Raw genomic sequence first — 13,340 nt, 5'->3', positions numbered from 1 at the left:
GTAACCAATGTATGACGTCACTCGGGCATCGTCCACTAATGTGCCTCAATCGGTTTTTATCTATGTTTTCTAGAAATCATTTTTTGAAGTTGTGTTATAATTATTATGATAGATTTATATTTTGCCCTTTATGCCTTTATTAGAGAGGCAGGACAGTGGACACATTTGGAAATCAGGGAGAGAGAGAGTGAGAGAGTGGGGAATGACATGCGGCAAAGGAGCCACAGGTCGGATTCGAACCCAGACACATGTCCGCTTGGAGGACTGTAGCCTCTGTACACGCGGCGCTGCCAGTGGACTAGTGGTTAGTTTGCCACTCATGTTGTATCATTGAGGGATTACAATGGTCACTGTTGACATACAGTACCCCCCTCCCCACCGGATTGTTGATGGACGGCTTGCCTCCCCCCACCCCCTTGCTCCCTATCCCTCTTCCTGCATCTTATCCCATCTCTCCCCCCACCCCCTTGCTCCCTATCCCTCTTCCTGCATCTTATCCCATCTTTCCCCCCACCCCCTTGCTCCCTATCCCTCTTCCTGCATCTTATCCCATCTCTCCCCCTATCCCCTTCCAAGCCCGGCGCAGTCTAGGTCTGTGAAGGCTGTTTCTGCCTTTTAATAAGGCAGTTTTTTTCTTACCACTGTAACTTTTGCTAAAGTGCTCATGATGGATAGGCCGGGTCTTTGTAACATAACAATAAGTAAGGTCTTTTACCTGCTCTTTTGTAATGTTAACAGACAAAGAGTAAGGTATTTTACCTGCTTTTTGTAAAGTGTCTCGAGATAACACTTGTTACGAGTTGACGCTATACAAACAAAAATTGATTGATTGATTGATACCTTATTTGCTTTTAGTGAGTTATGTGACTTACCTGCTCTCTTCCCATCTTGAATAGGATTAATCTCACGCTATTTTATATTTATCAATCTGTTAATCTATCTCTTTGTCCTGTAGTTTATTTAAACTGGCTGAAATAAATCAAGACAGCTCGCTAGCTCCAACAATTTAGTTAGCTGAAGCTTTCCAATTAATTTGGGACAGCTTGCATGCTTCAAATATTAATATATTTTAAACTTTCCAAATAATTTGAGACAGCTTGCATGCTTCAAGCTATGTTGAATTTGCCATAAGAATTACAGATAGCTTAGTAAGTAAAGCTAGTAGTTTCAAGAAGCTGACTTGGCTTAATGCTACTTTTAACTACCCATAGCTTAAGACATAATAAAGGTCTTTAAAGCAACTGAACTAGAATTATTTCAGTTAAGCCATTTCTGACTCCTTGCCATGATTTTGGGATAGTGAAAACATTTTAAACCACCTTAAAAGATTAGAAAGCTAAATGACTGGAATCCCCCACTAGAAAATGTTTTTCAGCATTTCTGGGACACTAAATTGCAACACATCTTAGACACATTGTGAGTTTCCACATACCTCCTTGGCTTGGATATGCTTGATGAATTGAGCTGACCCTAAAGCCGTCCCAGCCTCTCAGCTCTTGCCCGGGTTGGAGGAGGGGGGGGGAGTGGGGGAGTGACTTCCAGCCAACCGTCGACACAGCTCCGAAGTTTGGAGACTTCAGTGAAAGATGAGGAGCGGGCTCTTTCCTATCGAGCGAGGAACAAGGAATTAAAGTTCAAACGTAGGAAAATGAGGAAAAACGACAACTCAGCAATGAAATGTGTGTCCGTCAGTGTGCGTTGAACTCACCATCCAAAGCCTGTCTGCGAGCACCCCGCGGTAAGTTCTGTTAATGCTCTCATTTTGGGGAAACTCGTCTGCTAAACCCGCGTACATAGATTAATTAGGTCTACTTTCATTTGCATGGAGTAGTAATGGATTGTCTAACGTGCTTTATTGTGATTGAAAATGAAGATAGTATCATGTCTAAAAAGTAACTATTAACTCTTCATTTACACTTCACATTTTGCACCCAGCTGGAAAAGTCAACCGTCCAGTCCTCTTATGTAAACAAACATTCAGAGTTTGAGTGTTTTTGAACATGCAAACTCTTATTTCCTTAAAGGTTAACGTTTTTTTTCTTGATTTTTTTGTTTTTTTCTTGACTAAACTGAACGACCTGTTGTTTGCACTGAATTATGAAAAATGGGTTTATTCAGTCAAATGATTCTGACCAAACCATTCACCCTTTTTTTTTTTTTTTTTTATAAAATTATATTGACTATGGATTGTGTGCTGCTCTCTTGTATTAACACACATCTTCCCCTGCAGTTGGACACGGTGGATTTGCTGACACTGGACTCCTTGCTCACTTCTGACATCCAGTGTCAGCAGCCATGATCAACAGTCAGATTCAGCTCCATTACAACTACACAGGCAAGCTGGACCACAGGCCCAGCATTGGCACCACCCCGGGCACTGTGGATGCCAAAACCATTGTGTTCCTCATCATATGCTGCTTCATCGTCCTGGAGAACCTCACCGTGCTTGTCGCTATATGGAGAAACCACCGTTTCCACAACCGCATGTACTTTTTCATTGGGAACCTGGCTCTGTGTGACATGCTGGCCGGTGTTGCCTACCTGGTCAACCTGCTTCTCTCTGGAGAGAAGACCCTGCAGCTCTCACCTTCTCTCTGGTTTGTCAGAGAGGGGAGCATGTTTGTAGCGCTTAGTGCCTCCATTTTTAGTCTCCTGGCAATTGCCATAGAGAGACATCTGACTATGATTAAAATGAGGCCTTATGATGCCAACAAGAACTACAGAGTGTTTCTGCTCATAGGGACCTGCTGGTTGATTGCGATATCTATTGGAGCTTTGCCTATTCTGGGATGGAACTGCCTGGGCGATCTCCCTGACTGCTCCACAGTGCTTCCTCTCTACACCAAGAAATATGTTGCTTTCTGTATCATAGTTTTCATGCTCTTGCTCTTAGCCATTTCAATACTCTATGCCCGAATCTACATCCTTGTTAAGTCCAGCAGCAGAAAGGTGAACAAGAACAGAAACTCTGAGCATGCCATGTCCCTGCTGCGCACTGTCATCATTGTAGTTGGAGTCTTCATCGCCTGCTGGACACCCATCTTTGTGCTGCTCCTGGTGGATGTGGCATGCAAGAAGCGCTGCCCCATCCTCTACAAGGCGGACTGGTTCATCGCAGTGGCCGTGCTCAACTCAGCCATGAACCCGGTGATTTACACTCTGGCCAGCCGGGAGATGAGGCGGGCCTTCCTGGGTCTGGTGTGTGGTGTTTGCTACAGGGAAAAGGCTTCAGGGAACGGCAGCGGGAACAGGCAGTCTCTGGAGCCCAGCCGCAGTAGGAGCAAGTCGTGGAGCAGCCAGAACAACCCAAACCAGAGCCAGCAGAGCTCCAGGCAGGCGGAGACTGGCGCGGCCCATGGCGAGGTCTCAGTGGTGGCAGGAGGGGCTGCTCACGCTGTACTTGAGAGTGGCAGAAAAGAGTGAAAGAAGGGAGGGAGATACCTATGGAAGGAAGGTGATGGTTGTCCCAGTGTTCACACACCTGTGAGTGATGACAGACTTAGAATGACTTGAATTTATTTGGCTGCAGGTCAGTGTTTTCTCCTTTATGCTTGATACTGATTGATCTGCATCATCTTTAATCCACAATTGAAAGTGTCCACACTTGGCATTAGACTGTATAATATACGACACCAAAAAATGTTAAAATGAAACAATGTCACCTCTTTGTCATGTACAGCTTACACAAATCCAAATATGATCATTTTTAATTTATATGAATGGATACACATATCACAACAAAGCATGGTAAAGAAAAGCGGACTGTTTTTTACATTAGCTTCTGAAAATTTAATGTTTTAGATGTATGTTGACTGAAAGATGTTCTGCCTAAACATTTACCCGTTTACACATGTAACCATCCAAGACATGAAATGGAAGTGCAATTATATTTCTGCAAAAACAAAATGTAATGGAAGGAAGATTGTAGCGAACAAGTATTGTAATGAAAAACAATATAAACTATTTATTATTCTATGCAATGTAACCTGTCATTTTGTATTTACTTAGTGATACTGCAGTATACTGTTCAGTTACTGTAAGTAAAAAAACAACTGCACAATAAATTGTAGATGTGATGTAAGTGACATAAAAACAAACATTGAAGACTTGAACGTTCAGCCCCTTTCATTCTAACAAAACAGCATCATCTTGAAAGTGAACTGTTATCTGATGCAGGTCATTGAGTACAGCCACTCTAATGATACCAGGGCGCCACCTTCTGGTTAATAATGGTAGTTAATGCTGGCTATTTCCACTACATGCTACTTATTTAGTACAGAATCTTTTAAATCCATATTTTAGTACCATATATACCAAGTTACTCTGATTTCTGAATCTGATAATTCAAGAAGTGTAAAAGTTTTGTCTCAATTTAAAAGCATGACGCTTGGGGAAAAAAAAAAAAAAAAAGGCGCATGTTGATTGAGCATGTGAACTGGTGCAGCTATTGTAATGACAATTGTAAAGCTATTGTAAAGACAATGTACAACAAAAGAAAAGAGTTAACATGATTAACAGAGAGGACTCACCTCAATCACCAGTCATCTTTCCAGTAGAGATGAGATCAGCTCAGAGGCGCTGCTTCTCAACAGGCAGGGCAGGCATCTGCTTGGGGCCCCAGAACAGTAGGGGGGGGGGCCCTGATGGCTCACAAACTTCAAACTACAGCAGCCGTAGAAAACGAACACAGGCACATATAATGGGGAAAAATGCTGGGTTGTAGGGCCCCCAATTATTTCTTGCCTGGGGCCCCAACAGACTCTAGAATCGCCAGTGGATCAGCTGTATTGATCCCCCATAGTGCTTTCTGCACTAGAGAGACTTTATTAGAAGTATCCATCTCATATAATTGAGTCCAAATTCACCTAATTTACTGATACATTTGTTTTGTAGTGTATTTACTTTATTTGCAGTCAAAGTGAGCCATGCTTGTATTTTTTTTTTTTTGATTATGTCAACATGAAGAGACTTCAGCCACCACATATGATATAGATTGAAGGTGGGTAGATTTATATATATGTCACTAATTGTGTAAACTGTTCTTTCCAGAAATGGAAATGTCATAATTTTTCTACTTTTTTCATAAACAGATGTTCATATTATTGGCCAAAAAAAAAAAAAAAAAAAGATTCTAGTCTCAGAGTGTAAGCATAATAAATTAAAATATCTTACACATTTAAAGAGAACTTAAAAGACATTTCTGTGAGAATCCTTCAAATTTAAGAGAAAACTATAATTACGCTGTCTGCCTTAAACTGAGAGATGTTTCTATTACAGCAGAGGTAAGTAAAAAAGATTCTACACATTCACGGTTTTATTGCCAACAGTCATACAGAATAATGATAAACCCAAACAACCAAAGGATTAAATCTGTAAACATCATTTGGACTCATTTCTTGTTTTTTATTTCCTTTTTCTTTTTCTATACCTTTTCCAAAATAGTGAGTTTTCTGTGAGATTCCCTCCAACAAAGATTTATATCAAGAACCTGGAAATGATACATTTATAATATATAATAGAGAGGGAGGGAGGGAGGGAGGGAGACAGAGAGAGAGAGAGAGAAAACAGTAGTCTCAAGCAGCAACACGCAGCAGGGCGAAACACGACCTCTAGTGAACAGGCATGCCCCATTGAAGATCAGCTATTGCACTTTGAAGAGAGAGAGAAAGAGGAACAAAAATACCATTTATACAAATAAAAGGCACATTTTCATCAACAGAAATCTGGAAAGAAGACGTGTTCTTTCTGTGTCCCAGCACGTTTGGTTGTCTGATTTCTTTATGCCGAGCAGCTAATCGTCATGTCTTCAGACTTTAGAGAGATTCTAGCGTTTTGTTCTTTTTCTGTTTGAGTTGTTCAGAATTTTGCACATTTCATTATTTCAAATCTGCTCCCCAGAAATAAAGACTTCGTTCTAAAAGAGTTCTTGACGTGAGCATAGTGCCTCTTTAAAATTTAAGCACATTATTCCCTCTTCCAGGATATTAGATTACATGAAATTATGTCAAAAAGAATTGGACAAAGTAAAAGTTTTATGGCGGGGTAACCTATAAATTATTCCTTGTGCACTTTTCTCTCCTTTCTATCAACAGTGCCAATATCTACGGCACCTCCTCTCCTGCATTCTGCTCAAAGGAACTCAAGGAATCAAGTGAAGACTAAACCAAAGACAAATCTTCCAGTGGATTATCTCTCTAAAGATCCCTATACTGCTCTTTGCTCAAATATGTGTTGTTGAGATGCATGTACTGTACACTCCCTCTTGCAGCAAAATACAGGCATGTTATATTACATTGCATGTGTCTCGTCAAACTCATTGAACTCCTGCTGATTCTGGTTCAACTGAAGTGGTTCAGTGCATATCTATTCATTTGGTATCCATCAGAGTACTGACAATAGTAAGCATGAGACCATTTTGAAAGTCAGTGTACTTTATCTAGAAGGCGTCTCAGAATGTGGGTTCCCACTCTACAAACACAAGTGTTTCTCACCTACACACAGCAAAGTGTTCTGATTAGGTGCAGTGGACAGTGAAATGCAAATTAACTCTAACGCTGGTCAAGCAAAAAGGGTTGGAAACTCACTTTTCGTAGATTGGGATGTTTCCTCAGTAGCATCCTGTCCTAATAAGACTAAAGAATGAGCGTGACAGACGGGCTGAACATGCATTTCTATGGTGACATCTAGTGACAACTGAGCGGTATTGCCGTAAGATATTCACATAGTGAGAAATCAAATGTTTCTGACATTGATAGGTGAAGGTGGTGTAATATTAAACATTCTGTGTGAACTAGACATTTGTCCGATTTAAGCAGTAAATTACCTCTCAACATATTTGTCATTTGTCTTGGTGCGAGTGACACACATGATCTAACTGATCTAATTCTCTGATTGTGCTCATTTGTGATAATTCAAATGATAACTTTTTTTAGAAAGTCCAACCAAAAAAAAAAAGCTGAAGAATTTGAGAAGATCCATTGCATGACTCAAGCCCCGAAAACTAATCATCGACTACACACCTAAAAGAAGAATCCAGAGGAAACCGATTCAGTAATAATCACTGGTTGAAAGCATAAATATATATATTTTTTTACAGTGTCAGCATACACAAGCACCTCTTTCAAATAAAGGGGTATCAAGGTCTACGAACAATGTCCACAAGAACAGTTGATTTTAAGTCATGCGACTGCAGTGACACGAGAAAATACTTCATAAAAAATCTTTAAAGCCATTGACAGCACTATGGAGGATGTCTGTTTGCACCCTGACACTTTGTGACTACTGCAAAGCAAAACACATTCAGATCTAATCCCAGATAAAAGCAGATTTCATATAGAGACTAATTGAGTGAGCTGTCCCCCTAGTGGTGAGATCCTTCTTCATGAAGTCATTCATTACAAACAGCATGTGTGTTTGTTTCCTCGACTTCTTAACCATCGCTTTCTGTAGAAATGTGGTTGTGCTTGACAGACAAAACTAAAATTTCCGGTTTTTATTCTAAAATACTCTTGTTAACACCTCTTTGAGGTGTGATTTGCACTTTCATCTAAACTACAAGAACAATTGTCGTTTTTTAAATCTTTTAAAACACCAAATCAAGATATTATGTCCAAATACACCTATGTCTTCTCAAAAATATAGCATTTCAGTCATCACAACAAAATAATAACAGTTCTATAAATATTTTTTTCTTAAACAAATCTTGCATCTTCCAGTCCCTCCAGTAAAGTAACCACAGGCTAATTTTTTTTTTCTCCAAAAATCACCGTCAGTGCATTGAGCCTTTTAGCATCTTATCTTCATTTTTCATCTTCAAGTTTCAGGATGGTAGGAATGACTGTCCAAAGCTTCCTGTTTCCCATCAGGCATTACAAGCATCACTGTTTTCTTCCGACGGGTTGTAGAAGACACAGTTCACTCCCAGCGGACACAATGGGCAGATTGTTGTCACGGTGATGGCCAATGAGATGGCTAATGCTATCAAATATATGATCTTTTGTCCGTACCTTTGAGAGAGGGAGAGAGAAGAAGAATTGTGACTTTCAAGACTAATCAGTGATTTTTATCAACGAGTATCTCCCTGTGGAACGCCTTCTTACCGTGCCCTCTGGGTCCACCAGCAGCAGGTGTTTTGCGAGTCCATTGTGCATGCCAGTCAGAACATAAGACCCTGGGTTGGTGGTGCTCTTACGAACCAGGAAGTCCCCGTCCTCTTTCAGAAGTTTTTCAGCGTCCCGGCGGCTCATTTTGCCGTGGTACCACGCCTGTCCCTCCAGCTCCTCCTGTGCCCGGAAGGCCAGGGAGCGCACCAGAAGAGGGCTGGAGTTGTCCACAGACGCTGCTTTGTGAAGACTTGAAACTTGCGACTGGACTTGTCCCTGGGACGGCGGGTGGGACTGTGACTGAATGGCATCCTCGAAGGGCTCTGTTTTTGGTGAGGGTATTGTCAAAGTGATGAATGAGGAGAGGAAAGATATGTAGAGCACAATTTCTTACTTGATATCCTACATGTGTGAATAATAAACTATGCTAATCCAAAAGATCTGATGCTGTAATTGTTTTAAGAAAAAATGTTGCCTGGAGCACAAACTCAGCATCGCTTCAGCTTGAGATCAGTGCACTGATTCCTTGCGACCGAAAAAGTGTGTGGATTTTTGTTTCTTTTATTAAAAAACAGACTGGATAAAAAATGTGGAAACCGCCGCTCTGACATCACCCGATGGTATGTGAGATGTCATTTGAAGCTATGAGCTTTCCAAATGGCTTTTTTGTTTTAAAGTAGCGATAAGACAAAATTATTGGACAACAGCATGGATACACTTCTATACCTTTCTGTCCTGGGTTAAAGGTCGCCATGGTAGCAACTTTTCAATCACACGAAGCCATGTGTGTCTACAGCACACCCTGCTAAATTGTTGATTTCACTATTTACAAAAAAAAAAACATGATGCGTGGATCATGTCTTGAGACATTTGAATCATTTTATTTTTTTTTTTTTTTTTACTGATGCAATAAATCAACCAAGTATTAGGTTCTTTTTAACCTTTTCAAGTGGTTTCTTTAGTCAGAATTTCTTTTCACCAAATCTGAGAAGTCTCCCTCTTCTGGCCATTGCAAAGAATGCAGTTTAAAGGCATTTTCCACATTAGTTTTTCTTTTGAAGCCAGAGGTAGAGTCACCTTTAAAAAAAAACAACTAAGTACTAAAACTGATGTTTTGGTTGTTTTTTGATAATATTGGTTAACATGAACTTCAATGAATCATTAATGGAATTAACTGATATCAAAGTTTACGGTTAACAAAATTAATGTATTTTATTGACTGAGCCACCTTCTGGTTAACAGGTGGTGGAACTGCAAAGTGAAATAAAACATTACACCAGAAAAAAAGGCACAAAGAAGATGCAAGAACTTATGTAGGCTTAAATTGAGGACTAAAGTTAGATTTCATTAAAGACCAGTTCACTGTGTGCTCACATGTAATTTATGTCATGACTTCTTCATGTACAGTTGCACACATTCCCATGTCACTGATCTGTCATGTGTAATAATTGCAAAGCTAGGCTTGAACTTGACAGGAGGAAATGATACACTCTGCACACTGGTATTAACATTGTCGTCCTTTTGTCTTCATACCGTTAAAGTGTTATTATAACGCCACGCTCAGGTCAATGAGGAACATGAGCTAGGATAGCTCTATAATTAAGAACTGTGGTTAGAAAGTTATCTTACCGTGTGATGCTGAAAGAAAAAAAAACATCATGATACTTTGTGATACTTCAACATGGGGGTCTCAATCAGATCAGCAGCCTGTTGCACCAGTTATGTGTAAGTTCTGACTAAAATTGTGGTGTAACGTCCACACTAAACCTTACCTTGACACTACTTAGTTTGTAATTTAAGTTCTGTCATTGTTTGGTTGCACCACAGGGACATAAAGTTTATATCAAGTGGAAGTGGGTAACGTTCAAACTAAACAAATTACTGTGGCAGAACCAATCAGTGAGCAGTAAACACATGCAGTGTTTGTTATGGTGTTTCCTCTCATGCCTAACTGTGTGTACAGTCTGACGGCTGAAAATAACTTCTGTTCACTGCATTGTATCCACAAACATGGACTGAAAATGTATGTGAAATATGACAAAGCATTATGGTAAGGTGTTTAAAATAACTGATCTACAGCTAGTGTAAAATAACAATGATCTCTGCTCATGGATAACAAGACATCATACATTTTTTAAGGGATGTAATGTAATCACGGAGAACGCAACTGCCGACGTCAAACAGCTGGTAAAACTGTCCGTTCTTCCTCATTTCTCCAAGTTATCCTACCTTTAAAAACCTTGGGTTAGCCTACTAAGGAGCAAGGTGTAAGGCGTCAGCTGTAACTCATGCCTGCGTTGGAACAATCTCAGCTGGTGCAGCAAATTAAATGTTTGCAGTCTGAGAACTGGTGCGAACCAGTGCAGATGAACAACACAAACTTTATAACGGATAATCCAGGACTTACTCATGTCAAACAGGTCCTTCTGCGGGCTCTCTTTGGCTGCAGCTGCCATGCCCTTTGTCACATTTTCAGCCTCTGCCTGGAGTGCTGCGAGCACCTGGGCATCAATCTGCTGAGTGTTCACATATGTGGGCATCTCTCCTGTTTTTGGTGTCTGACCCTTACTGTCAGGTAGACTGCTTATATCGAATGAACCTACAGTAGACATTTTGGGAGAAAAACACATAGTCACAGTGTTGAAACGATCACATTTCTGCATAATTGAACACATCTTTTGTATTGAAGTAGTCAGAATCATGCGTTTTTTTTTACCCTGCTGTATGAATATGGGCTTTCTTTCATCTCCCCAGTTTTCTCCACAGTGCCGACCCTGGTAATATGTCTGATCTACTGAACCTGGGCCCATCTGATCACATACAAACACACAGAGATGTATTACACTCAAAGGGGAAGATATTCCGCTCAGGATTAATTCACATCAATCGGGATGTACCTGGCATCCATCTGGTGCTGCATTCTGATTGGTCAGCCGTGCGTCGATGAAGCCTCCGGGTGGTGGCATCTTCCCAGGGATGTTGTTATAATAAGGATGATCAGATGCTTCCTCCTCTTCCTCTGTCCAATGTAACTCCTCCATGTTTAATACCCTGGCGAGAAAACATGGTCAACTTTAAACTCATTACTCTCTGTGTGTGTGATTGTTAGTGGATATGTCCTTTAGTAAATGCTTCCCGTGCATCATTGAACACCTCACCTGTCATGTGTGGAGGACAGTTTGCTTGAGGGACACTGCAGGTACTGCTGGAAGCGAAGGTCAAAGGCCTGGCCGATAGTGCTGATAACATCCTGGGCCAGACTGTCGGAGCACTCCAGGATGTGGCATGCTGACAAAAGCAAGAGGAAGTGATTTTAATGAATGTGCTGCATTTTAAACGTAGGATACACTTTAAAGGACAAAGTACCGACCTCTTCTGTTAACAGGGTCCTTTGCTACATAAGCAACAAAATCTGTGGTTTCCTAAAAGAAAAAGAGAGAGAAACAAACAACCGTTATAGCTCTCATATTACGCTTTCTCCGTACAGTATCAGGTTAATTCATGGCTGTAACAGAGTGGTTTTTATTTAATTGATCAAGAATCAAATTCAGACTCCTAAAATAGAAAAACCTGTAAAAAAAATGTAAAAAAAATTAAGAGTGTTTTGTCATTCAATGTATTGCCACAATAACAAAGGGTCATACAAAATAAAGCTTGGCTGAAATCTCCATCATCATCTCCATAATATGATGCCACACGCCCTGTTATTACATTTACTGCATGGAAGTGAAAATGAGACTTGTCACAAACAATGCTATCTCATTTAGACACTTTTTTTTGTTTGAATTGTATGGTTAACTTTATTGTTTTTGCTTTATTTTCTTGATGAGATAAACAATTGTACAGTGTACAGTAGAAATACTTACAGGGTCTCCACCTGATGCAAAGGAGATGGACTGCATGTGATGGTTGGCTATGATCTGTCAGGAGCAAAAATATACAGAAGGTTTGATTGAGAAAATAATTCTTCATTCAAACAACCGTACACAAGTGTAAATACATTTTGTAAGCGTATGGTTAGGGTTTTTTTTTTGTTTTTGTACTCTGTCACCATCTGCTGGCAGTATCAAGAAGGACATTGTGGTAGACTGCAATTCAACCCCTGACCACTGCTGCCACAATGAGAACATTTTTGAATACTATGTATGTGCTAATCGGACAATAAAGTTGCAAAACTGCTTTGGTAATTCTCCAAACAACTGGACATATCGTGTTTCTCTTGCTCATATCTGTCTTTCAGATGTTCTGTTGTGGTGTTACCAGTTGTGACTCGTGGGGAAGGGGGCTGGGGGGATTTCTATCGGATCGACCATTTGTACCAGCTGGGTGTTACCATAGTAACATTTATTTTAATTACACATGTGCACGCTGCGTCGCACTGACCTGTTTGCCATCAGGGGTCATCAGGTTGAGGCTACTGGTGGAGATATTTAGGTTTATGGACATGCCAGCAAACTGCAGGTTACTCTTCCCCAGAATATTTGACAGAGCTTTGGATGGAGGCTAAAAGGACCAGAGAACACAGACGGACAAGAAAAAATACATTACAGCAACAACAATTATTTGTACCAATTGTACAGGATATTATAATGGAACAGAAAAAAGAATTGGCTTTCTGCTGTGAGCTGTTTTCATGTCTATACGGTAAATTTGAACGCTGTTGTTAGCAGCCGGTTAGCAGAAAGGACAGTTCAGATTATGGAAAGGTAGGACATGTTCTTGGATCAGTAACCCAAATTGGACCAACATTGAGATCAACCAGCCATAATCTTCTCTTTGACATCCTCACTGTGCTGCTCATGCTTCTGTTTTGAAATTCATATAGCTCTTATATAGCTAACCTACAAAAAAGAGCATGTGAATTTGCTCACGTAGAAGCTGGGCAACGCTTGAAGGTACGCTTGTTAGTGAGATATCGCTCACTAACGTTCAAGGGTAAAGACATCCCAGCTTGATTGCAAGCTTTCATATTAGCACAGCTTACCGTGTTCCACAAACGAGGCAAGAGATGCTAACAGGGAAGGTTAGCTCAATAAGCAAACCCTGTAGTACTACTTTAACTTTTTTCCTTTCTATTGTACGACCTTTAGATGAGATGGAATTGTGATTGGTTGAGCACGACGTTGATTTGAGATTGCAATGTTTGAATCCAGGAACATGTCTTACTCGGCAAAATCACTTTGTGCTATCTATCTATCTATCTATCTATCTATCTATGTATCTATCTATGTATCTATG

At 40.3% G+C, this 13,340-nt stretch overlaps 2 protein-coding genes across 2 annotated transcripts in view; one reads left to right on the top strand and one right to left on the bottom strand.

The window, feature by feature from the left end:
* The first annotated feature begins 1,542 nt into the window (after positions 1 to 1,542).
* LOC109990781 (sphingosine 1-phosphate receptor 3) lies at positions 1,543 to 4,112 on the top strand. The gene is made up of 2 exons (XM_020643001.3): positions 1,543 to 1,738; positions 2,231 to 4,112. Exon 2 carries the CDS (start codon positions 2,296 to 2,298, stop codon positions 3,421 to 3,423), a length of 1,128 nt encoding a protein of 375 aa, XP_020498657.1. The 5' UTR covers positions 1,543 to 1,738; positions 2,231 to 2,295; the 3' UTR covers positions 3,424 to 4,112.
* Positions 4,113 to 5,522: 1,410 nt separating this feature from the next.
* shc3 (SHC (Src homology 2 domain containing) transforming protein 3) overlaps positions 5,523 to 13,340 on the bottom strand; it is a 20,217-nt gene continuing 12,399 nt past the window's right edge. Inside the window, exons 4-12 of the mRNA XM_020643000.3 lie at positions 12,486 to 12,605; positions 11,969 to 12,022; positions 11,473 to 11,524; positions 11,261 to 11,390; positions 11,000 to 11,153; positions 10,819 to 10,912; positions 10,510 to 10,701; positions 8,100 to 8,425; positions 5,523 to 8,006 (exon numbers count right to left, since the gene is read on the bottom strand). Coding sequence (XP_020498656.2) covers positions 7,878 to 8,006; positions 8,100 to 8,425; positions 10,510 to 10,701; positions 10,819 to 10,912; positions 11,000 to 11,153; positions 11,261 to 11,390; positions 11,473 to 11,524; positions 11,969 to 12,022; positions 12,486 to 12,605 — 1,251 coding nt within the window. The 3' untranslated portion in view covers positions 5,523 to 7,877. The remainder of the gene's footprint in view (positions 8,007 to 8,099; positions 8,426 to 10,509; positions 10,702 to 10,818; positions 10,913 to 10,999; positions 11,154 to 11,260; positions 11,391 to 11,472; positions 11,525 to 11,968; positions 12,023 to 12,485; positions 12,606 to 13,340) is intronic.

The sequence above is a fragment of the Labrus bergylta genome, chromosome 17 (genome assembly GCF_963930695.1).
Source record: "Labrus bergylta chromosome 17, fLabBer1.1, whole genome shotgun sequence".
NCBI lineage: Eukaryota > Metazoa > Chordata > Actinopteri > Labriformes > Labridae > Labrus > Labrus bergylta.
The sequence above is the reverse complement of the archived record's forward strand: the minus strand, read 5'-3'. Positions and strand labels throughout refer to the sequence as shown.

Bases quoted from the DNA above. Each gene is read 5' to 3' on its own strand.
- LOC109990781 (XM_020643001.3), top strand. From the start codon at position 2,296: ATGATCAACAGTCAGATTCAGCTCCATTACAACTACACAGGCAAGCTG.